General features: G+C 36.2%; 1 protein-coding gene across 2 annotated transcripts in view; it reads left to right on the forward strand.

Annotated features, from left to right (window-relative positions):
* The window catches only part of Nox4 (NADPH oxidase 4), a 189,159-nt gene that overhangs the window by 50,623 nt on the left and 114,102 nt on the right, over positions 1-24,434 (forward strand). For both annotated transcript variants that reach the window (XM_042688089.1, XM_042688082.1), the window contains exons 5-7: positions 1,474-1,571; positions 4,897-4,924; positions 14,428-14,500. In XM_042688089.1, the coding sequence (XP_042544023.1) occupies positions 1,474-1,571; positions 4,897-4,924; positions 14,428-14,500 (199 nt within the window). The remainder of the gene's footprint in view (positions 1-1,473; positions 1,572-4,896; positions 4,925-14,427; positions 14,501-24,434) is intronic.

Below are 24,434 nucleotides of genomic sequence, written 5' to 3' on the forward strand. Positions count from 1 at the left end.
GAGCCTTGAGTCCTTACAGTAATGCTGAAATGGAGATATTAATTACTTGGGTTTGATCAGTACCTGTTATATTGAATTACTGTGCCCCATAAACACATACAATTAACACTTTATAGATAAAGTTGGCAAAGCCAGAAGGTTTGAAGGGCTGATCATGTATCTTATTTGTACCTTCCTTGCCCTCATCCTCCTTAAGAGAATTTTCTTCTTCCTTAACTATGTCAAAATGAGTTTGTCTTAAAGTTTCTCATAATTTCATTATACTTCATCTTTTGTATGAGTTCTATATTGACTGACCACTGCTGTGCCACTGCAGATAAGTTTCTAATCAAGAAAATAGATAAGTTTTGTTTCAATAGGTGGTTCCTAAAATTTTACTATTGGCTTAAGCTTTTATCTATGGATTGGAAAAGGTATTCAGTGGTTAAAAGCCTTTTAATAGGCCTATATTTTATTTGTGTGACAGTGAAGTTTATAATATATATGTATTTGTGTATATATATATATATATATATATATATATATATATATATATATATATAAAAGATTGGAATATAAGGGAGAGATGAAAGATGTGGAACACGAGGAGCCACTTAGTAAAAAATAAATAAATGCCTATTAGATACAGTTAGGTTTTTAAAAAGAGGTAGCCAAGTAAGAACAGCACCAGCACGCACGTGGTATTCAGGTAAGGGGTAGGTTTATTCAGTAGACCTGCTGGAACCAGGCAAGGTTGGCACTCCACACGGCTGGGAAAGGCCTAGGAAAGAGAGAGAGCTGGGAGAGAGAGGAAAGAGAGAGGAAAGAGCTAGAGCAGAGAGAGAGCAGAGAGAGATAGATAGAGCTAGAAAAGAACAGCAAGAGAGCAGAGAGAGCTAGAAAAGAACAGAGAGAGAGAGCTAGAAAAGAACAGAGAGAGCAGAGAGCTAGAAACGAACAGAGAGGGAGCTAGAATAGAACACAGAGAGAGCAGAGAGCTAGAATAGAACACAGAGAGTAGAGAGCTAGAAATGAACAGAGAGAGTGCGTGAGCCTGGGCTAGGCCTTATCTAGGGTAAGGGCGGAGAAAGGTGTGGCCACATCAAATTCAGATGTGACCTCAGCTGATGCAGATGTGACCTCTTCCAGGTGTCCCAGTTGCCTAGGTAACGCAGGTACTGGGTGGAGACTTTGCTGCGAGGAGGGTGGAGTCTGCTAGCCATTACAGATACTATAATGTATGTGTGTATGATGGGGGTATAATTACCTTTCTCTTGTTTCCCTTAACCTGACTTAATAATTCATTAAAGTCTTTGAAAGTCTGATTAATGATTGTTATTCAGGTGATGTATTTGTTTGTATTATAAGCACTTTGAGTTTAATATTTCATTGCTTATATTGTTGTCAAAAGTTTTGACCTTTAATGACCTTTACTTGCTCCTTGGCATTGGGCGTATAAAACCTCCCTGATGTGTGCGTGGTGTGGTTCCATAGGTGTACATGTGGCTGCCCACCTGATAAATGCCCTCAACTTCTCAGTGAACTACAGTGAAGATTTCCTTGAGCTGAATGCAGCAAGATATCGACATGAGGTGGGTGGTCTCTGTCTCTCCATTTTTCCTTCACTATTGACTAGATGACTAATGAGGCTCTGTGATTTTTTTTCTCTTCACAGCAAGTTTATACCTTGATGCTTCTTAAGAGTGCTTTTTGAAATGCAGTTGTCAAGTTGAATTCTATTCCCTTTCAATAGAAAGTATAGGTAATTACTATTTCAGTCTTTCCTGCTGAAAATGACAGTTTGCAGTATCTACCGTTTATATGCTGCCATATTCAGAGGCTTGTCATTCACATCTGACTCTCACCAGCTTCTGTCTAATTCCAGTCATTCAGTGGAGTTGCAGTTCCATTGCAGGTTAAAAGTACCTTAATAAGTCACATACTGGGCTGAGGGGGAAGGGCAGAGAAGCAGGTTATTGTTTGTGGATCTTCAACAATTATTTATTAGATTTAAAATATTAGTGAGTTTCATGATTTTGTTTTTGTTGCTATTCTTTTTTTTAATGTTTTTTTATTGTAAAAATACTTCACAGAGAGGTTACAGTTACATGAGCAAGGTAATGAGTACATTTCCTATCAAGCATTGTTACCTTCTCCTTTGTTTTTCCCCTACCATCCCTTCCCTCCCACCTCCACAAACAACTACACTCCCTCCTCCTCACCTAAGTTGTAAAGTTCGTTTTCAACATAGTGTTTTGTGCATCTCATTGTTACAATGGGTCAACCTGTATCCCTATTTAAGCATTTTGTTTTTTCCCTTCCCCTCCCCAAATTAAAGAAGTGTATATACAAGATGCAGGGCACTGGAATCAAATACAGTGAAAACAGGGGTTATACCATGGGGGAGGAGCATAAAAGCAACAAAAAAATCACATAGTATATTATAAATACGTTAGAAACAATAGCAAGATAGAAAAAAGATATTTGTGTCTCTATCTTGGGGTTCATTTTTTGCTTAATATCATCTTATATGGTCATATGTACATAGCTTTTGGCTTTTTCTGCTGGTCCTACACATGTACTAGTTATGCAAATAAGGGAAGCCATGGGATGTATGTTTCTTTGGGCCTGGCTTACTTCACATAATATAATTTTTTCCAAGTCTTTCCATTTCCTAATAAATGGGGCAATGTCATTCTTTCTGATGGAGGCATCAAGTTTCTTAATTTAGGAGGAGAATGCAGTCAAAAATTCAATATGTGTCTTACAAAATTACAAAAAATGAGGGAAAGGGTAGATTAGGAGGAATGAGTGAAAATGTTGAGTTCTGTATGTCATCATGCACACAAATCTGTCAGATCTTTTTCAATGAATGCACCATCTTTTATTTTGTGCACCATCCTTAGTCACAGGACTGGCATTAACCACATCCCAGTACACTCATTTCTTTTTTCATATCTGCCATGCAGATACATAGGCAAAACTTTAACTCAAAGTGCAGATTTTAAGCTTTAGCAATAGTACAAAACAATTTTAATAAATAGAAAACAAAGTAGATAGTTCTCAAAAGGCCTTCCCAGTATACATACTTCTACCTGCATTGTATCAGAGTAGTTACTTCTCAGACTTGTTTCTGTTTGTTTTTTTTTGTTTGTTTGTTTTGCAAATCTAATGGATGAAAGTGGCCACTCACTGCTGAAAACTGGATGTTTCCTTTCCTTTGTTATTTTACCCTTTCTTTCATGTGGCCTTTTGTTCTTTCTCCTCTTTTAATAAATATGTATTTACTATCTAGCAGGTATAGGGCTGTGTGCTTGATGTAGTTGAAGTACATGTACAAACTTCACATGTATATAGAAAACATATACACTCATGCACTATATCACACATCTCCTACATACATGCATATTCATACATACAGCCTCATATACATACCAAACACACTCCATACATAGTCTCATACGAATGTATCACACACACTGCACAAAGCCACACATTCCTGCACACATACCTCATATGCATATACTAATATACCACACACATACTACACATACACATACTACACATACCGCACATACACATATAAAATCAACACATATATTATTATAGGCAAACTTCCTTCCCTATTCTTTAGTGTCCTTGCTTTGACTCTACCTTGCCTGGAATAACCATTCTCCAGCTGTGGCTGCAGTGTAGTCCTGGGTCCTGGGGCTCAGTTTAAATCTATCTCATCTTTTCACTCATCTCTCACTCTTATGTTCCATCTTCTTCCCTGACAGTAGTCATGTTTATATCTTCTGGTTACCATGTTTATTTGTTCATAGCTCTTGTGTGAGCACTTGTTCAGCCCAATTCATGTTTTTATGAGATGGAAACACATTGGTTTTCTCAGGGGTGGGGTGTAGTCAGTGGTGGCACATTGTCTGGCACATTGTCTAGCACATGCCAAGCTCTGCATTCAATCCCAGCACTGAAAAAAAAAAGATAAAACTAAAATGATCATATTGGCTTTCTCTTGATCACCTCTTATCCACATTTCAAAATGGTAAATCATTTGACCTATGTTAGGTGAAAAGCTGTTTCTAGATATGTAGTCCTTAATCAAGGCATCTGAATTATACCATATGCTTCCCTACTTGCTTTGTGTACTCTGTAGCCTGGTATACCCTCAGATAAAATGGATGCATGAAGAGAGAGATTCAATAGTCCTACAATAGTAAGTACCATAAAGGTGAAAATGAAATCCATAACCCACATTTTCCAGAAAATAGAAAAAATTGACTATAGTACATAACAGCAGGACAGATGTTGCTTAAAGGCAATATTGCATTAACAATATTAATGTTTTGAATTTCCAAATAACAGAAACTTATATGAGTTATTTTTGTTAGCATCTGAAACAAAATAAATTCTCCATTAACGGTCTTTGTTCTAAGTTTACAGTGTACAGTCCTCAACACACTTCATTTTTTTTATTGTCAGTGTCTTCTTAGATGCAGTTTGGCAATTGCAGTAGGTAGGCATATGTTAATAAAGTTAAGACTGATTTGGTGGTACCTACAGTTCAATGTCTTGGAGGCTGAGGTCGAAGGATCATCTGAGCCCATTAATTCAATACCAGCTGAGGCAACATAGTAAAACCTAACATGATAGCTTAAGCTATTGAGTCAAAATGGTTGAACAGTCAGCTTAAGTCCCTTGCTTAACTAACATTAACACTAGGTTTTCATGCCCTGCCTTTTTCTTTGTATTGACTTTTTCTTTGTAAACATGTTATGAAATGTGAGTCTCATGTAAACTGGAAGAACACATTTTGAGATGCTCAAATACACAGGTCTAATACCTGGCTACTTACCAATAGATTTTATTTCATCAGTGTTTTATTTTTCAATCAAATATTTTTTCCCTTTTTCCTAGGATCCTAGAAAACTTCTCTTCACAACTGGTAAGTTGCTATTCAGTACCTTTCTTTATCTTTGGGGAATATCTTTGACAATAAGCACTGACAAACCGTGGTAGTCAGATACAAGTGAGCATGTACATGTGAATTTACGTATCAGAACAAATATTAACAGTTCAAACATAAGGTTGCAGTAATCACGGAGGGATATGGCAAGGAGTTAATGCTTGAATGAATGAAGAAGAAGTAAGCAAACCTGCTCTCCAGGTGCTGGAAAGATCCACCAAGCCCCATGGGTACTAATGTAACTAATAATGCATTATTTCAGTAAGATTAAATACTGTTTTATAGCACACAAGAGCCAGGCTTATTCCTGTAATCCTAGCTATTTGGAAGGCTGAGATTTGAAGATCGTGTTTGAAGCCAGCCCTGTCAGGAAATCCTGTGAGACTATTAGCTCCAATTAACCATCAAGTGGTAGAGTGACAGCCTTGAGCAAAAATTATGAGAGACCCCATGCATTGAATTAAGTTGCTTTATAACAAAACAACAACAAAAGACCTGTAAGAAAGAAGAGAAATAGTCATTGCAACCAGTTGTTTCTGAAGTATGCCTCCTTTTCATTTGCAATTTATTTTTCCTTTTCAATCACATTGTCCACAAATCTCAGTTTAAATTGTTTAGTTTTTCAAACCACATTTATACATCTCAAAAATGTCCTGGATATTGGACGACTCTTATTATTTTTCCTCATTCTAACATGTTTTGATAAGGATAAAAGGCACTGTGAGGTCTTGGAACACGTATTTCAGGGGAGAGGGAGGATTTGGGAGCTCATGACTGGCTGTGAGAGCCTCATTAGGTTCAGATCTGTGTTATGGGATAGGTCTCATTACCCTGCCAAATACAGTGTTTTCTTTGGAACCAATCTAATGATGAACAGTAACAAAAGTTATATATGTAATTACCCCTGCATGTCACAGTTATATATTCAGGTGTATAAATTACATTTTCTTTCTGCCAATGGATTTGTGACATTTGTCACTTACAAAGTATTTCACATTTTTTTCTCAAGGACCACAAATTAGTTTTGCTTATGTTTTTCTTGTCAAAATATGTTTCTATGCATCAAAAATTGGATGACAAACAAGAGGGGAAAGCAAAAAAAACCCTTAAACCCTATGTAAGAAAAAGTGTACATTTGATTATTTATTTATTTATTTTAGTGCTTTCTAGAGCTTGAACTCAGGGCCTAAGGAGAATGCTCTACCACTTGAGCCACAGCTTCCCTTTTGGGTTTTGGTTGTTAATTGGAGATAAGAGTTTGTTGATTTTACTGCCTGGGCTGGATTTGAACTTAGATCCTTAGATCTGCCTCCTCAGTAGGCATGAGCCACTGGCACACAGCTGATATGAATTAATTTAAGAGACATAAACAGAACTTTATATTCCACTTTATATATATATATATATATATATATATATATATTTATAAAGTTAAATCAAAGCATTGAGATATTTGTAAATACTTCAGGAAGTAGGGTTTCTAAGCTATTTTTAAACTATGACTAGGATATTACATTAATTGATATAATAATTCTGTATAAGTAGTATATCCCTTCATTTTTCATATACTCCATCATTTTACATTGGTTCCAGAGGTTGCCAGGAGTAGTACTATAGAAGAGAAGATACTTAAAAATGCAAATTTCCTGGCCTCATCTTAGAAAGTTCCTGGAAGACACATGACCACACATTCTACCCATCACCACTGAACATTTCATCATATTTTCTTGCTACCACTTGCCTTTGGCCTGACATATACAACCTTTTTTTACTTGTTCAATGGCTGCTAACCTTAAGATTTCTACAGCTAATTTGTGACTTTACTGTGGTTTGGATTTCTTTACCAATATGTACTGTCTTTTCTACAGAAAAAGAGTTCTAGGGTATGGATAGATGCTTTTAAGGAACACAGGACCAAGATAAATTATTTTTGTGACTTCTGCCAATATGGATAGTTTAAGTCACCTCACATGAGCAAGTGGCCACTGTTTTGTTAGCCCAGTCTTACATAATCTCATGAAAAAAATACTGTATTGGCCAGCTAGATCTGTGAACTTCTGAGTTAGTCACCTACACTAAAACCCAAACATGGCTTCCTGAGGAGGAGTCAGGTGCTCCAGAGTCATCTGGTTGACCCTACTTAGTAGTAGGATGTGAGAGAGCGCAGAAGAATTTATGGATGGCAGGAGAATGAGAGATGCAATTTTCTACAAATAGATTTTTGTATTGTTACTACTTTTGATGATAGACATGGATATTAGACTTGGGTAATTAGAGTTTTGGATTATATTTCACTTTTGCATTATTACTACTGACTGAAATTCTACATACATGTTTGAGTGTTCTTAGGTGCAGTTCCTAGGAAAAATTAGGTTCAGGTGAAGCAATACATATGCATATTTGGGGTTGTCCTGGTGGTAAAGGATATTTTTATTAAGGTTTCTCAGATTTTAGTGTGCTTATTGTGTAGTCTTCTCTCTTTGGGTTTAATTTTTTTCACTGTAATTTAAAAGTAGAAAACTAACATTGTTTTCTAAAAAATAAAGTTTATAGTAGAACAAGTGACATAAAGTTTGTAGTTATACTTGCTACATAGAAACTGGCAAAAGTGTATTTAAATTAGCATTAATAAATTGAAATAAGTTTAATATGTTGGATTAACTAAACATTCATTTAAATAGTTATATATTATATGTCTAAATTGGATATTGCCTTATGGTGACAATAAAATATTCAATATCTTACTTCAATTAGAAAATCTTGCATAAGCCAATACAATTAGATTTCCAATGGTGTTAGAAGAAGTGAGATTAAAAAGAGTAAGTAGAAAGATAAAGAGTAATTAGAAGATTGCTTGTTTGTGACCACATTAGGAATTTTGTAAATGAAACTTAGGTTCATCTTTTCCTCCTGTCCTCCTCCTCCTCCTCTACCTTCTCTTCCTCTTTCTCCTCCTGTACTTTCTCTTCTTTCTTTTCTTCCTTCTCCTTTTTCTTCTATAAGTTTTGAGGATAGAACTCAGGCCTAGGAATTGTCGATGAGCTTTTTCTTTCTTCTGCTCAAGGTTCTCACACTACTACTTCTTGAGCTACAGCTTCACTTCCAGCTTTCCTGCCCAGGCTGGCTTTGAACCACAATCTTCAGATCTCAACCTCCAGAGTAGCTATTATTACAGTTGTGAGCTACTCTAATTCTTCATTTTAAAGACTACTGTTCAATGAATTTAATATACATAGATTAAAAACTAAAACTAAACATAAAAACTTCTATTTTTGTAAGAATCAATTGGCTTCATAACTTCTTCAAGGGTTCATCTGGAAAGTAACTCAGTCCAGTGTAATCACATTAGCCCAGTAATTTTTTAGCTTATTTCTCTTGACAGTTAGAATGTGTAGCTATAAATGTCTAATACATTGGGATGTAGCTAGTGATGTAGTTAAAGATGACTTCTAAGTCTGGATTTGGGTGTGCCCTCCAATATACCAGAAGAGCAGCACTTAAATCATTTAGTATTCAACTCTTCCTGTGTCTCTGGTGAATGAATATTTAATGATCTACTGTGTAACCAACACACAGCAATCTGAGCAATTAGAAGCACTTTGTAGCTCTATTATTTGATACATAAATCTCTCAGAATCCCAGGATATAGGGGGATCTCTCTCTGCTGTGTGCTTCTTGTGACTGGAGTTTGGAGTTTCATTAAAGTAGTCTACTTTTCCTTTTTTATATTTTTAAACCATTCTAACTTTAATAAGCTTTCTTTTTCATTGTTATTTACAAGTTTTTTTCTTTTTTGCTGATCTGTAATCTACTTTGTTTACAGGTTACAATCTCTATTCTTCTTTGGGGTTGTTGAGGATTGCCTAGGGCAAGCTAGGCATGTGCTGTATTTCTGAACTACATCTCTAGCTTGGATTCTAATCTTTTAATCATTGCAGGAAATAAAAAAAAAGAATGAATTATTTAGATAAAGTGTGCTAATTAGACTTGCTACATAACAAGTAGAAAAAAATATTAAAAGAATTAAAAAAGTATTAAAAATAATTTCAAAGTTTCATAGTTTGGATGATCACAATATTCATTTAAATACTAATATATACATTGTGTCATGACTTTAAAATGTACGACATGTAATTCTGATTATAATGAATGTTAAAAATTGTTGTGATTGCCAAGTGCCAGTGGCTCATGCCTGTGATCTAGCTACTCAGGAGGCTGAGATCTGAAGATTGTGGTTCAAAGCCACTCTGGGCAGGAAAGTCAGTAAGACTATCTCCAATTAGTCACCTAAAAGTTGGAAGTGAATTTGTGGCTCAAGTGGTAGAGTGTATAGTGCATGTGTATGTATGTGTTTATATGTATACGTGTGTTTGTGTGTGTCTGTGTGTGTGCTGATTCTGAGCCTTGAGCAAAAACCCCTCAAAGTCAGTGTTCAGGTCCTGAGTTCAAGCCTCAGAATCAGCACACACATAGACACACACATACACACATGCATCTACACACATGCTTGCATACACATCTACACACAGATTGTTGTAATCATTTCTCTTAGTTTACAAGAGATTAAGAAACATTAGAGTTTTGCCTAGGAACAGTAATAATACCATAAACTCAAAATCTATAGACCATTGGGAGATCTGGATCTATTTCATATTAAAATGGCTGAAGTTAACCATTTTATACCGCTATGATTTTCAATGTAAGTGCCATGTTCTGCTCTAAAATAAATTCATTGGTACAATACATTTGAAGAAATAAGTTTAGATGGAGGTTTTGATATTAGCATTCCTAAATGACTTTAATACACTGCCATGTCTTAGTACTCTTCAGTGGATGATTATGATTTTTGTTTTGTTTTGTTTTAGTTCTATGGTTTTTTGAGCTCAGGGCACTGTGCTTACGAGGCAAGTGCTTTACCACTTTAAGTCACATTCAGGGTCCTTTGCTCTTGCCCAGGTCAATCTTGGACCATGATCCTCCTACTGTTATATTTCATTTTTGTTGTTGTTGTTGGTCATTGGACTTGAACTCTGGGCCTGGGTGCTGTCCTTCAGCTCTTCAGCTCAAAACAAGCGCTCTATCACTTGAAACACAGTGCCATTTCCACTTTTCTGATGGTTAATTGGAGATAAGTGTCTCATGGACATTCTTTCCTGGACTAGCTTTGAACCATGATCCTCAGATCCAGCCTCTTGAGTAGCTAGGACTACAGGTGTGAGCCACCAGTGCCAGGCTGTATTTCTTATAATGGATTACAATTGTACACTACCAGATCCAGCCTGTTTTTGAGGTAGGGGCTTGCTAACATTTACAACTACAATACTCCCATCTCTATCTTGTATGTAGTTGGGCTTTTAGTCATGAACCACCATATGATGCTGGCATTTGTGAGTAATATATATAAAATTCCAATTAGTGTTCAACAATACACTTTGGTATCCATTTTTTTCATATGTCCTTCTAATGAGATGATTTACAGACATTCCCTTTCTAATCTTACTACATGTTCTTTTTTTCCAGTCATGGGGTTTGAACTCAGGTCCTGGGAACTGTCCCTGAGCTTCTTTTGCTCAAGGCTAGCACCTTAGCACTCTTCCAACTTGAGCCACAGCACCATGTATGGCTTTTTCTGTATATGTGATACTGAGGCTTCATGCATGTTGGACAAGCACTCTACCACCAAGCCGCATTCCCAGCCCCAACTATGTGTTCTTAACTACATGTTCTTAACTACATAGAAAACTACAAGGAAACAACTTTATATAATATTAGTACAGATCCAATAAAAACATTGCAGAGACTTTTCCAACTACAAATTTCATGTAGTGTAGCCATTTTAGAGTCTAACAAATAGTTAATCATTAGGTTGAGTAAGGGTCTATTTTTTTATTTACTTAAAATCAGGGAGAACAACCTTCTTTCATTCCTCTTCTAATTTATCGATTTACAGTTGAGGTTTACTACTTTACACATACATGTGAAGTATAGAATTTGATTGGCTTTAATATACATACATACACACATATTACAAATCCTGTCAAACTATTAGCAACATCAAGATGGCAAACATTTCCATTAGTGCATTCCAAATTTTTGTGTTCCTGAACAATGTTTTCTGTCCTCTACCCCTTGCCAAAACTGATCTGCTTTTTGTCACTAAAGAATGATGTGAATTTTCTATATTTTTTGTGGGGTGAGGCAAACTGAATTCTTTTATTCTGTCTAACGTGGTTGCTTATTATGTCAACACTTATGGGGAGGGGTTATTACTGGTGAGCTTTCTGGCAAAGGTAATTTTACAGGTCCTTCTCCATTCATATGTTGACTGAGGTCTCAGTTAAGCATAACCTGACTATTAAAAATAAACAGCTATGCACAATATTAAGCAAGTCTCTATGTGGTTAAATGTTTGTTTCTGCAAAAGCTTGGCAGTGCAGTAGCTAGGTTATTCTGAGGCCATGATACTGACGTTTGAACTTAAGACCTGCAGCTTGCTAGATAGGTGCCCCATCACTTGCATAAACCTTATCGTTTTTGCTTTAGTGTATTTTTCACATAGCGTCAAATGCTTTCACTAGACTGGCTTTGAACTATGATCCTTCTACCTTTGCCTACAATGTAGGTGGTATTGCAGATGTGCATCTCCGTTCCTGGTGTTGTTAAGATGGAATGTTACTAATATTTTGTTCCAGCTGGCATTGTACTAACTAATTGCCACCTCCCACATAACTGGGTTTATAGAGGTGAGCCACATATGACCAGCTCAAGAGCATGCTATTTTTTTTTAAACAGGGATTCTTTCTGAACCTTTTATCTTTTAGTGTAAACTAGGTTATTTTCTTCTCTTATCTTCAGGAAGTGAGCACTTCTGTGGAGAAAATGGAAAAGATAATGGGAAAGAAAATAGCCTAGGAAGACATGACTTAGTCTTAGTACATCAGGAAACATATTACCTAAGGGTTCTAAATCTATGTTTTGGGGAAAGTGAGCAGAAGAAAGTACTCAACAGTGAAGAGTCAAAAGATTGAATCTTTCATCATTCCCCTGGCTTTCTCTTTATGTGGAATATTTTTCTATTGTAATCAGGGTTCAATGTTATTTTTTCAGTGATTCTAAACCTCTGGGATCTAAGCAGTTCATATCTATACTGTTCTTAGATTGCACCCAGCTTGTTTGCTTCTACAAGTGGCTCACAGTCGCAGTATCCCCTCTGTTTCACAGGGAGTACCTTGCCTAGAAGATAAGTGAAGTGTGTATTTCTCCAGAGACAATTGTTTTAGCAGTCTTACTTTGTGTTCTAATTTAAGAGTCTCTCAGAGCCTTTAGAACTTAACATTGTTAGTGTGATTTTAAGAGTAAAAAAGTATAACCTGGATAGGATATTAAATTTAGTAGTGAAAATATAGCAAAAAAGATCCTATTGATATTTTACTTGCAATTTATGGTTCATCAGTAATTCTTTTGAGACACTCTATAGGGTCAAACACTAAATGTATAGTGATCGTTTTATTAAGTTTGACAAGATGTTTACACATTTTCTGTTTTTCATTATGCTAGAATATATTTTTCCATACTAAAAAGAAATATGTCTGCAAATGTTAAGATATCAATGCAGTAATTTTTCTTAAAATCTACAATTCTTTGTTCATATTAGCATACATTCGTTATACAAAGGAAGGTTACATGGTGACATTTCTACACACATATACAATCTGTGTATGTTTATTTCAGCATGTGTGTTTATTCATATATGTGTGCGTCCATTGGAATACATACATACATTGAAATAAACATATATTGAAATATACACAATGGAATTAATACATATACATACATAAATGAGTGTATATATATATGTATATAAATTTCATTAAGTCTCTTCCTCTGTTTCACTCTTCTTTACCCCTCTTTCTTTAAACAGGTTTTCTTGTCTTATTTTTATACATGGGGAAAAAAACTGTTCTGGCAATATTTATCCTGATTCATCCCCTTGTTAACCTATACCTTGCTCACTGATGCCTCCAAGCTTACCCCATACTGTTTTAATTGCCTATCCTTTCTTTATTCCTTCTTTCCTCCCTCCTTCCCTTTCTTCTCCTCCCCTCCTTCCTTCTCTCATTCTTTCCTCCCTCTTCCTTCCTACCTTCTTTCTTTCTTCTCTTTCTTTCTTTCTTGGACTATATCATGGTATTTTATTGTGAAATGTATTGTATTTTGCTCAGCATGGTCCTTTTCATTGCTTTCTTTTTCAGATATATAATTCTTTCTTGCATGTGTGGCTTTTGAAAAAGCTTTAGTTTAAAATATACATTTTTCTTTTTTTAAATATATATTTATCGTAAAAATGTTGTACAGAGGGGTTACAGTTACACGAGTAGGGTAATGAATACATTTCATAGCGAGCATTTTTACCTCCTCCTTTGTTCCCTCCCACCATCACTTCCCTCCCCACCTTCCCAACTCCTCTCACTCCCCCCCCCAACCCTGACATTGTAAAGTTCGTTTTCAACATAGTGTCCTGTACATCTCATCATTGCAATGGGTCAGCCTGCATCCCCATTTAAGCATTCCCCAATATCCCTTCCCCTCCCCAAATGACAAAAATGTGTATACAAGATGCAGAACACCAGCATCAAATCCAGTGAAAAAAGGGGTTATACCATGGGGGAAGAACATAGAAAAGAAACAGAAGAATCACGTAGTGCATTGTAAGTACATTAAAAACACTAGCAAGAAAAAAAAAAAAAACATTTGTGTCCCTTCTTGGGGTACATTTTGCTTAACATTATCTCAAATTCTATGCCTCCATCAGAAAGAATGACATTGCCTCATTTGTTAGAAAATGAAAGACTTGGAAAAAAATCATCTTAAGTGAAGTAAGCCAGGCCCAAAGAAACATAGGTCCCATGGTTTCCCTTGTTTGCAATGACTAGACATGTCTAGGACAAGCAAAGAAGATCAAAGGCTATGTACATATGACCACATGAGATAATGTTAAGCAAAATGTACTCCAAGACATTTTTCTTTAAAATTATTTCAGATAGTCCAAATTAAGTTATCTGAACTAGAAACTGAGGAAACCAGTAGCCTGGAAAAGGGTGAGAAGGAAGAATACGAGAGATTGAGTAGAGGATGGGGAAAAATACAGAAAGGGTGTTCTTCTGCCCTGGCAGTAGTCACTGATATTGTGTATAATTTATATTTGCAGACCTAAGTACACATTCACTACTCTGAGTATGGTATTTTAGCACATAGGAATGGACTCTTTTACTGAAAAATGAAAAGTGACTCAAGTATTTTGAAACTGGGCTGATTTCTATAGAAGTCTTGTTTGAAGGGAAGATACATTTAAGATATGTAATTTGAATCTTGTTTTTTGTGGCATAGCATAATTTTTTTGGATTTTAAGGTACTGTTTTGTACTTTTTGAAAGTATGATTTGACTTAAAATGGACTTGTGTACTCTTCCTTTTAATCTGTAGTTCCTGGCCTGACTGGAGTCTGCATGGTCCTGGTGCTGTTTCTCATGGTCACAGCTTCTACTTATGCAATAAGGTAAGAGACAGAGTCACATTACTTAGGTGTCTTTTTCAGATTATCTTCATTTTCATATAGAGGACAAATTCTCAAAACTTATTTTTGTATTTCTGGATCCATAAGAATTGAATACTTACCTTCCTTTAATGACCAATGAATTTGGAATTCTTCTACATCATCCTTCAACTCATAGACCTTAGAATTGTTAGGATTGGATGGTTTACAATTATTTTATAGCTAGTATGCTGATGGTAGCTTTTTATTTGAATGTTTATTATTTTTTTCATTTATCAACTTATTTATTTCTTAATAAAATTTTGGAAACATTATTGGTAGATATTTGATGAAATAATTGGGAATGACTATATATTAATTTTCTGATTAGAATATTAGGAGCAATTTCAGACATACCTTATTAGAGTGTTTTCATATGTTCTTCTGGGTGGATATACCTGTTCGGAAATTTTTATAGTGCCTTCGCTTTCCAATCAAAGGTTTATTAAAGAAAAAAATATATTTCTTGTAATTCAAAATATCTTAGAGCATTTTATTTTGCTAGGATATGAAATTGAATGAAAGCATAAACAAATGTTTATTTTGAAGATAATTTTCTAATAATATATGCAAGTGAGTCTATATAATTACAAACAATTCTACTTACATATTCACCTCCCTTTTAAATCTCACAAGTAAATTCAGAGATCAGCATTATATACTTTCTAGTGCTAATTTTTTAGTTTTTATTTATCTGGATGTACTGAGATTTAAACTCACGTCCTATCCTTGCTAGCCAGATTCTTACCACTTGAGTCAAACTTCCATCCTTTTTCTGGATACTTTTAAAATAGAATCTTGTGTCTTTGTCTGGTTGACTTGGATCATAATTATTCTATTTATGCTTCCTGTGTAGCAGGGATGACAGGCAGTTACCACTATGCTCAGCTGTTGGTTGAATTGGGAATCTTACTAACTTATTCTCTTAAGTTGGCCTCAAACTTTGATTTTCTCCATCTCCATATACTGAGTATCTAGGCTTAAAGAACTACACCACTGTGCAAAAAAGAAATGGAAAAAAAGAAAAGGACTCAGTACTTGACATATGTAACCCCTCTGTTTATCACCTTTAAAATAAAAATTGAAATTAGATTCCAGAGGAAGATGGTGGAGGAGATGGATTGGGAGGATCAACATCATGAAAATGGTAATGCTGCCAAAGGCTATCTTCAAATTCAATGCAATACCTATCAATGCCCCAACCTCATTCTTCAATGAAATAGAAGAAGCAACCCAAAAATTCATGTGGAACAATAAAAGACCCCAAATAGCAAAAACAATCCTTAGCAGAAAGAAGACTGCTGAAGGAATATCAATATCAAATTTCAAACTCTACTACAAAGCTATACTAATCCAAACAGCTTGGTACTGGTAGAAGAGCAGATCTGGGGACCAAAGGAATAGGACTGAAGACCCAGAAATGACCCCACAGACCTATAGCACCTAATCTTTGATAAGGGAGCTAAAAAAATAGAATGGAAGAAAGACAGCCTCTTCAGTAAATGGTGCTGGCAAAATTGGTTAAACAACTGTGGAAAGCTACAACTAGCTCCTTCTATATCACCCTTCACCAGAATCAACTCCAAATGGACCAAAGACCTAGAAGTCAAAGCAGACACTCTGAAAACATTACAGGAAGGAATAGGAGAAACCATAGGGTTCCTTGGCACAGGCCAAACTTTTCTTAATAGAGACCCAGAAACACAACAAATCAAAGAAAGGCTGGACAAAGGGGATTACATGAAACTGCAGAGCTTTTGCATGGCAAAGGACATAGCTAACAAAATAAATAGAAAGCCCACAGATTGGGCAAAGATCTTCACTAGCCATACAACAGACAAGGGCCTCAGATCTAAAATATACTTAGAACTCAAAAATCTAAATCCCCCAACAACAAATCCTCAAAGAAAGAACAGCCCAATTAACAAATAGGCTAAAGACTTAAAAGAGAGACTTCCTTGAAGAGGACATAAGAATGGCCAATAGACACATGAAGAAATGCACAACTTCTCTTGCCATAAAAGAAATGCAAATCAAGACAAAACTGAGATTCCACCTCACCCCAGTTAGAATGGCTATAATCAAGAAGTCTAATAACAACAGATGCTGGAGCAGATGTGGCCAAAAGGAAACTCTACTGCATTGTTGGTGGGAGTGTGAACTTGTTCAACCACTTTGGAAAGCAGTATGGAAGTTCCTCAAAAGACTCCACATAGAGCTCCCCTATGACCCAGCAATCCCACTTTTGGGCATTTACCCAAATGATCACAAACAAGGTCACACTAAAGCTACCAGCACAACTATGTTTATTGCAGCATTTTCACCATAGCTAAGATATGGAACCAACCCAGATGCCCCTCAGTAGATGAATGAATCAAGAAAATGTGTTATATATGTATATCATTTTTTTCTAATTCTATGCCTCTCTCAGAAAGATGACACTGCCCCATTTGTTAGGAAATGTAAAGACTTGGAAAAAGTTATATTAAGTGAAGTAAACCAGGCCCAAAAAAACATAGGTCCCATGGTCTCCCATGGGGAACAACTAGTAACAACTAGTATATGTCTAGCAACAACTAGTATAAGTCTAGGAAAAGCACAAAAGGTAAAAAACTATGTGTACATGACGATATAAGATGATGTTAAGCAAAATGAACCCCAAGATAGGGATACAAGTGGTTTTATCTTTCTTGCTGTTGTTTAAATGTACTTATAATGTGCTATGTGATTTTTTTTTTGTTTCTTTTGTATGTTCTTCTCCCATGGTATAACCCCTGTTTTCACTGTATTTGATTCTGATGCCCTGCATCTTGTATATACATTTTTCTGATTTGGGGAGGGGAAGGGAAAAAACAAAATGCTTAAATAGGGACACAGGCTGATCCACTGTAACAATGAGATTACAAGACCCTATGTTGCAAATTAACTTTACAACTAGTGGGCTGGGATGGGGGACGTGCAAGGGAGGATTTGGGGAGGTGGAGAAGGTTGGGATGGTAGGGGACAAACAAAAGAGGGGGTAACAATGCTTGATAGGACATGTATTCATTACCTTACTCATGTAATTGTAACCTCTCTGTATAGTATCTTTACAATAAAAAATACATAAAAGTAGCATTAATTAAAAAAATTAAAATTTAAAAAAAAGAACTGCATTACTGTGCCAAGATTCTGGTATTTATTTTTATAGACAATCTTATTGTATGATTGCTTATTAGTTCCCCTCCCCTTCCTCCAAAATCACTTTCTCATGCTCTTACTACTCTCTTCATCTATTTACTTGTACATCAAAACAAGAAAATGGTATAATATTATTTTCAGCCTGATATTATTTCAATATGCTCTGAACATTCTTTCAGAGTAGTATTATTGTCATGTCTGAGAATGGAATATTATATTGTACCACATAGACAGACATTATTTTCCTAGGTCCATGTGTTGGGCATTTCCATTTTTTAAATATTGAAATATTAACCCCCATCCATATGTCTTTGCATTTTTTAAATGATATCCTAAGAAAACCTTTCTAGACGTAGAATAGCTAGGTTAAATGATAAACTTACCTGGCATTAGAAATTGCCTCATTGCACAAAAGAAAAACATTATTAACACATGAGAGTTTAATGTTATGGAAATTTTCCCTTACAGTTTTTTTTTTTAATTTGAAGGAAAATTGGTGTTTCTGATATATTGATGTACAGGTCTGAAAATAAGATTGAGAAACAGCCAGGGGAATGTTCTTAATTGAGAGCTGGTTGGGATGTGAAGATATGCTTCTGTTCTCAGCTAAGCCCTTCTTTGCTTTTCTCCTAGCTTTATTATGAGATTCTTCTATTTAAAAAATGGATCATAGAGATAATCTTCTAGTTTTCCCTTTTACCAGTGAACAAGTAAAACATTAAAAAAGTTAAGTGAATACTCCAGGTTTTGATTTCTGATAATGGGAGAGAGTAAACAGATGGTTCCATATGTGTCAATCTATTTAAAGAATAGATCTTATTTATTGATAACAGGAATGTACACATTTGTCATCTTAAAAGATTTTTAAATGATAATTATTAAATACTGCCTTCGTGTATGGATAAAGATAATTATAGTAAATAAGGTAGTAATTAAGTTATATGTTTACAAATTTAAAAAGAATGAAAGCCAGAATTAAGAGCACAACACAATAGATGTATTTCTTTAAGAATCAGAAAAAATAAAAGATGGACAGGGAGATGGCGGAGGAGAAGCTGGAGGCTAAACAAGCTCTCGCATAGAAAGCAGTTTTAGTGTTCCAGTGAACAGTCCTAAGCCAGAGAATCACACCAAGTGTGCCATCACAGGACAGAGAGTTAGGCCAGAGAGAGAAAATCCAGTCTAGGAGACAGATCTGAGCACTTGCCCGTAGCCGTGGCTGTGGTGGCGGCATACCTGCCACACAGAGAGTCTGGGACAAAGGCACCAGACGCAGCTGGGGAATGGATTGTACTTACCACCAGCAAGAACTGACAAGGAGAAGACATCTTCATCCTGCAGTTCGCAGACCAGAGAGGACCCAGGAACCAAGACTCCAGCGTGAGTAGAAGCCTGACATCCTCACTCCTTCCCAGGGAGCAGAGGAGGGAAGCCCCCCCACCCCCACTACTGGAGATCTCCGTCTTTGATACTGACAAAGGCCTGGCTGAACAGCCAGTTCCAAGTCAGGCCTTGGAAGAAAACAAGAGTCATTTAGCAGGTCACAGGAACCTGACCTGACCTGCTAGGCTCAGCTCCACCCAGGGAAAATCACCCAGCTTGGACCACGAACTCCAGGAGTGGCTTTCTTCACTGGGTAAACAGAGCCAGAGGCTACTCCTCCCTTCAGCAGCCTTGACAATCAATTGAAATTCAGTAAACATAAACCCTGAGAATGGCTCCAGGCTGGGCCCTGTGAGTATCTCAGAAGCTAGCCCCTCAGGGAAAAGCTACTGTTTGCTGAAAGGCCTCAACTCTACACAGAACCTAGCCTCATCACAGCATCACCAAACTAGAGGAAACAGCCACCTCCCTCTTTTATGATACTCAAAGCAGATCTCCCTACCATTAGACTAGCCTGGGAGGAGGATCACAAAATCCTGTGTAAAGCAGAGCATTTTTCTGCCTGCTCAAACAAACTGACTTAAGAAACCTACCAAGCCACAGGAAAATCAAACACCACAAGCAGACCAGAGACTCCTACAAGAGACTGATTACGGACACAAGGGAGATATAGGATCTTCCAATCCCCACTCCCCCCAAAAATTAAATAACTCTTTTTTTTTTACCTTTTATAAAATTTTTTTTTCTAAAACTTTTTTAAAATATTTAATTTTTATATTAAAAATTTTTGTTTTCTATTAACTTTTTTTTCTTCCTCTTATAATTTTTATTTTAGGGGTATATCTGTGTGTACTTTTTTTCTGTTTTTCTTCTTAAAAATTTTTTTTTGTTTAGCTCTACTGACCATTTGATCCTTTTTTTTCTTTCCTTCTCATTCTTTTCACTTTTTCTTCTCTTTCATTCTTCTTTGCGTGACTTAATTGCTGTTCTGTTCATCCTCATATACCCGTAGTTGATTATTAGACCTTTGGCCCATTGTGTACACACTTAATCCAGAAATTTATTACTCAATTTAAAACCTCTTAGACTTAAATTTCTTAATAGCAGTACTACCTCTTTATACTTATATAATATTTTAAGCATTTTTATTTTTAAGTTTTTCATGTCTCCTTTCTATCCCTCCCCTTCTCTTATTCTATCCACGTTCTTCTCTGAATATTATGTTTTCATATTTGCATAATTTTAAGTGTTGCACTTCTTAATTTTTAATTTTTGTTTGTCTATTTTTTCTTCTTTTTTTTCTTTCTCTTTCTTCTTCTTTTTCTCTCTCTATTATCATTCTATCCAACCTATTTCCCACTTTGATATAAGGATTTAGTTAACTCTCCCGCTGCCTTTCCACATCCCTGTATGCCTAGTTTTACCCACATCTCTCCCTAAACCTAATAATTTCTGTTTGCCAAATTCTTTGTGCTTCGTAGCCCATTAATACATAGTATTTTGATGTTGAATAGGTATATCTGTTGAACTAGATTGTATCTGCAGAGTTCTGACTGTGCAACTACAGACTTTGGTTGATGCTTGCCTTAAAATAGTGTGCTAGCACAAAACTGGTGTTACTTTCATCCCAAATGGGCAGAGCAACCCGGAAAAACACAAGAAAAACCGCAAGTCTGGGTCCCTAAACTCTCACTCATAATAATCAGGAAACAGCACAGATAATGAATAATCCAGAGGAGAGTTCCCAAAAAGCACTACAAACACTACTGGTAAACATGGTAAATGAAAAGATTGAAAACCTGCAAAGGACACTGTATGAGCGTGATAGGGAGAGAGAGGAGGCAAAACATAGGTTAATACAGGAATCTCCTGAGCGTGAGGAAATTACTCAAAGATTGATACAGAATTGCATGAGCAGCTTGAGAATACTCAAGAGAAATAAAGGAATGGCATGAGCAGGCTGAGATCAGTCAAAGAGAAAGTCAGGAATGGCGTGAGCAGGCTGAGAACACTCAAAGAGAACTATAGGAACTGTGAGAAGGTGAAGAAGCTAATCAAAGAGTAATACAGGAATTGAGAGAGCAGGAAGAGAATACACAAAGATCACTAAAGGCATTCATGGAATCCATAAACAGAGAGCTGAGAGAAGTCAGGGAGACCACAAAGGGAATGCTGAATGGAGCCCAACAAAAGGAATGTGAGTCCGAGAAACCATAACCAATCAACTAAGTGATTTGAGAATAAGCACTGAACACCAAATTAAGGAAGTAGAGAAGTTCATACAAGATCTAAAACAAAGCTCCAACAAAGAATTTGAAGCAATCAAAGCCAACCAACTAGAAGGGAAAGAAAGAAAAAACAAAGTAGGAAGTCTTGATAGTAGGTTAGACCATGCAGAAGATCGAGTTTCAGGAATTGAAGACAGCCTAGATATTATAGAGAAAGAAAATACAACTATCAAATACAAATCCAAGAAATATGATAGATGTATTCAACACTTGGAAGACACCATCAGAAGGCCTAATCTGAGGATAATGGGTGTAGAGGAGCACGTAGAGAGAGAAGTTAATGGTCTAGAAATTTGTTTAACAGGATCCTAGCAGAGAACTTCCCAAACATGCAAAAAGTTAGGCCTATTCAGATACAAGAAGCTTTTAGAACTCCAAATAGACCAGACCAGAATAGGACATCCCACCATCACAATATAATCCACACAGGATCAATTCAGACCAAGGAAAAGATCCTTAAAGCTGTCAAAGAGAAAAAGATCAATCACCTATAAAGGGAAACCAATTAGAATTACCTCAGATTTCTCAGCAGAGACAATCAAAGCAAAAAGAGCCTGGAATGATGTATGCTATGCCCTAAAGAAAAACAACTATCAACCAAGAATTCTGTACCCAGCTAAATTCTCCTTCATAACCGAAGGTCAAATAAAAACCTTCCATAGCAAAGAAAAATTGAAAGAATATATCTCCACCAAACCAGCCTTACGAAAGATTCTTAAAGATGTCCTACATATAGAAGACCAACAAGACCACAATAAAGGCCAAGAAACCACACCCAAACTGAGAATCCAAGAACCATAAAAAGAACACAGTTGCTGCAGCCCCCAAGAAGGTGGATAAAATGGCAGGATCTCCCAAATACCTCTCAGTCCTATCTCTCAATATTAATGGATTTAACTCTCCAATTAAATGAAATAGGCTGTCTACTATATGCTGCCTTCAGGAGTCACATCTTGTCCATAAAAACAAACACATTTTCAATGTGAAAGGCTGGAACAAAGTCTACCAAGCAAATGGCCCCCATAAATAGGTGGCAGTTGTAATCCTAATATCACAAAAACTGGACTTCAAATTAAAAGTAGTGAGAAGAGATAAAGAAGGTTGCTCCATACTAATTAAGGGATCTCTCCTGTAGGAGGATATTACAATTCTAAATATCTATTTGCCAAACAATGGAGCACCAAATTTATCCAAGAAACACTACTTTCCCTCAAATCCCACATAGATCCAAAGACATTAATTGTTGGGGACTTTAACAGACCACTTTCCCCACTAGATAGATCGACTCGGCAAAAACTCAACAGAGAAACCGCAGATCTAAACAACTGCATAGACCAACTAGATTTAACAGACATCTACCAAATATTTGACCCAGGAGCATCAGAATACACGTTTTACTCAGCAGCACATGGAACATTTTCCAAAATATACCACATTTTAGGCACAAAGCAAACTTGTCCAAATTTAGAAACATTGAAGTTATACCTTGCATTCTCTCAGATCCAAGGGAATAAAATTAGAACTCAGCGTCAAAAGCCACCAAGGAAAATCCTGTAACACATGGAGGCTGAACAACACACTGCTGAATCATGAGTGGGTCATGGAAGAGATTAGAAAGGAAATTCAAATGTTCATGCTATTCAACAAAAGTGAACACACAAATTACCAGCTCCTCTGGGACACAGCAAAGGCAATACTCAGGGGCAAGTTTATAGCTCTGAGTTCCTACATCAACAAATTGGAGAGATCTGAAACCAACAATTTAATGAGACATCTGAGGCTCCTTGAAAAAGAGCAGCAAGATAAATCCCAAGCCAGTAGATGGAAAGAAATAATTAAAATTAAATCAGAATTAAAAGAATTAGAATCCAAAAAAAACATAGAAAGAATCAACAAAACAAAGAGTTGGTTCTTCGAAAAAATTAAGAAAATGGACAGCCCCTTAGCAAATCTTATCAGAAAAAGAAGAAAACACACCCAAATAAATAAACTCTGTGATGAGAATGGAAACATCACCAAAGAAACAACCAAGATTCAAAACATTATAAGGGAATATTTCTCAAAACTTTATGCTAATAATTTTGAGCACTTGGCAGAAATGGCCCTTTTCCTAGCAGATATTGACATGCCAAAACTAAACCAAGATGAGTTAAACCATCTTAACAGGCCTATATCAAGCATTGAAATAGAAACAGCAATAAGAGACTTCCCATAAAAGAAAAGCCTAGGATCAGATGGCTTTATAGTGGAATTCTACAAGGCCTTCAAAACAGAGCTCACACCAATACTCCTCCAACTCTTCAATGACATTGAAAGAAAGTTCACTACCGAACTCACTCTATGAAGCCATCATAACCCTCATCCCAAAACCAGGCAGGGACTCATCAAAGAAAGAGAACTATAGACCCATTTCTTTGATGAACATTGATGCAAAACTTCTCAACAAAATTCTGGACAATCGACTTCAAGAATTCATCCAAGAAATCATCCACCACAATCAAACAGGATTCATTTCAGGGATGCAAATCTGGTTCAACATATGCAAATCAATTAATATTATTCATTACAACATATGCAAATCAATTAATATTATTCATCACATCAACAGGAGCAAGGATAAGAACCACATCGTTATCTCAATAGATTCAGAAATAGCATTTGACAAGATCCAATGCCCCTTTATGATGAAGGTTCTGGAAAAATTAGGAATCCATATAACATTCCTCAATACAATAAAGGCTGTATATGACAAACCTACAGCCAGCATTATACTTAATGGTGAAAAACTAACGCCATTTCTTCTTAACTCAGGAATAAGACAAGGATGTCCACTGTCTCCACCTCTCTTCAATCTTGTATTAGAATGCCTAGCTACAGCAATAAAACAAGATGCAAACATAAAGGAGATCAAATAGGGAAAGAAGAAGTAAAACTCTCCATCTTTGCAGATGACATGATCTTGTATTTAAAGAATCCCATAGACTCCACTCCCAAATTACTGGTGCTGATTCAAAACTTTGGCAAAGTAACAGGGTATAAAGTTAACC

Source organism: Dipodomys spectabilis, unplaced genomic scaffold (genome assembly GCF_019054845.1).
Source record: "Dipodomys spectabilis isolate Male_0828 unplaced genomic scaffold, ASM1905484v1 ptg000003l, whole genome shotgun sequence".
Taxonomy (NCBI): Eukaryota; Metazoa; Chordata; class Mammalia; order Rodentia; family Heteromyidae; genus Dipodomys; species Dipodomys spectabilis.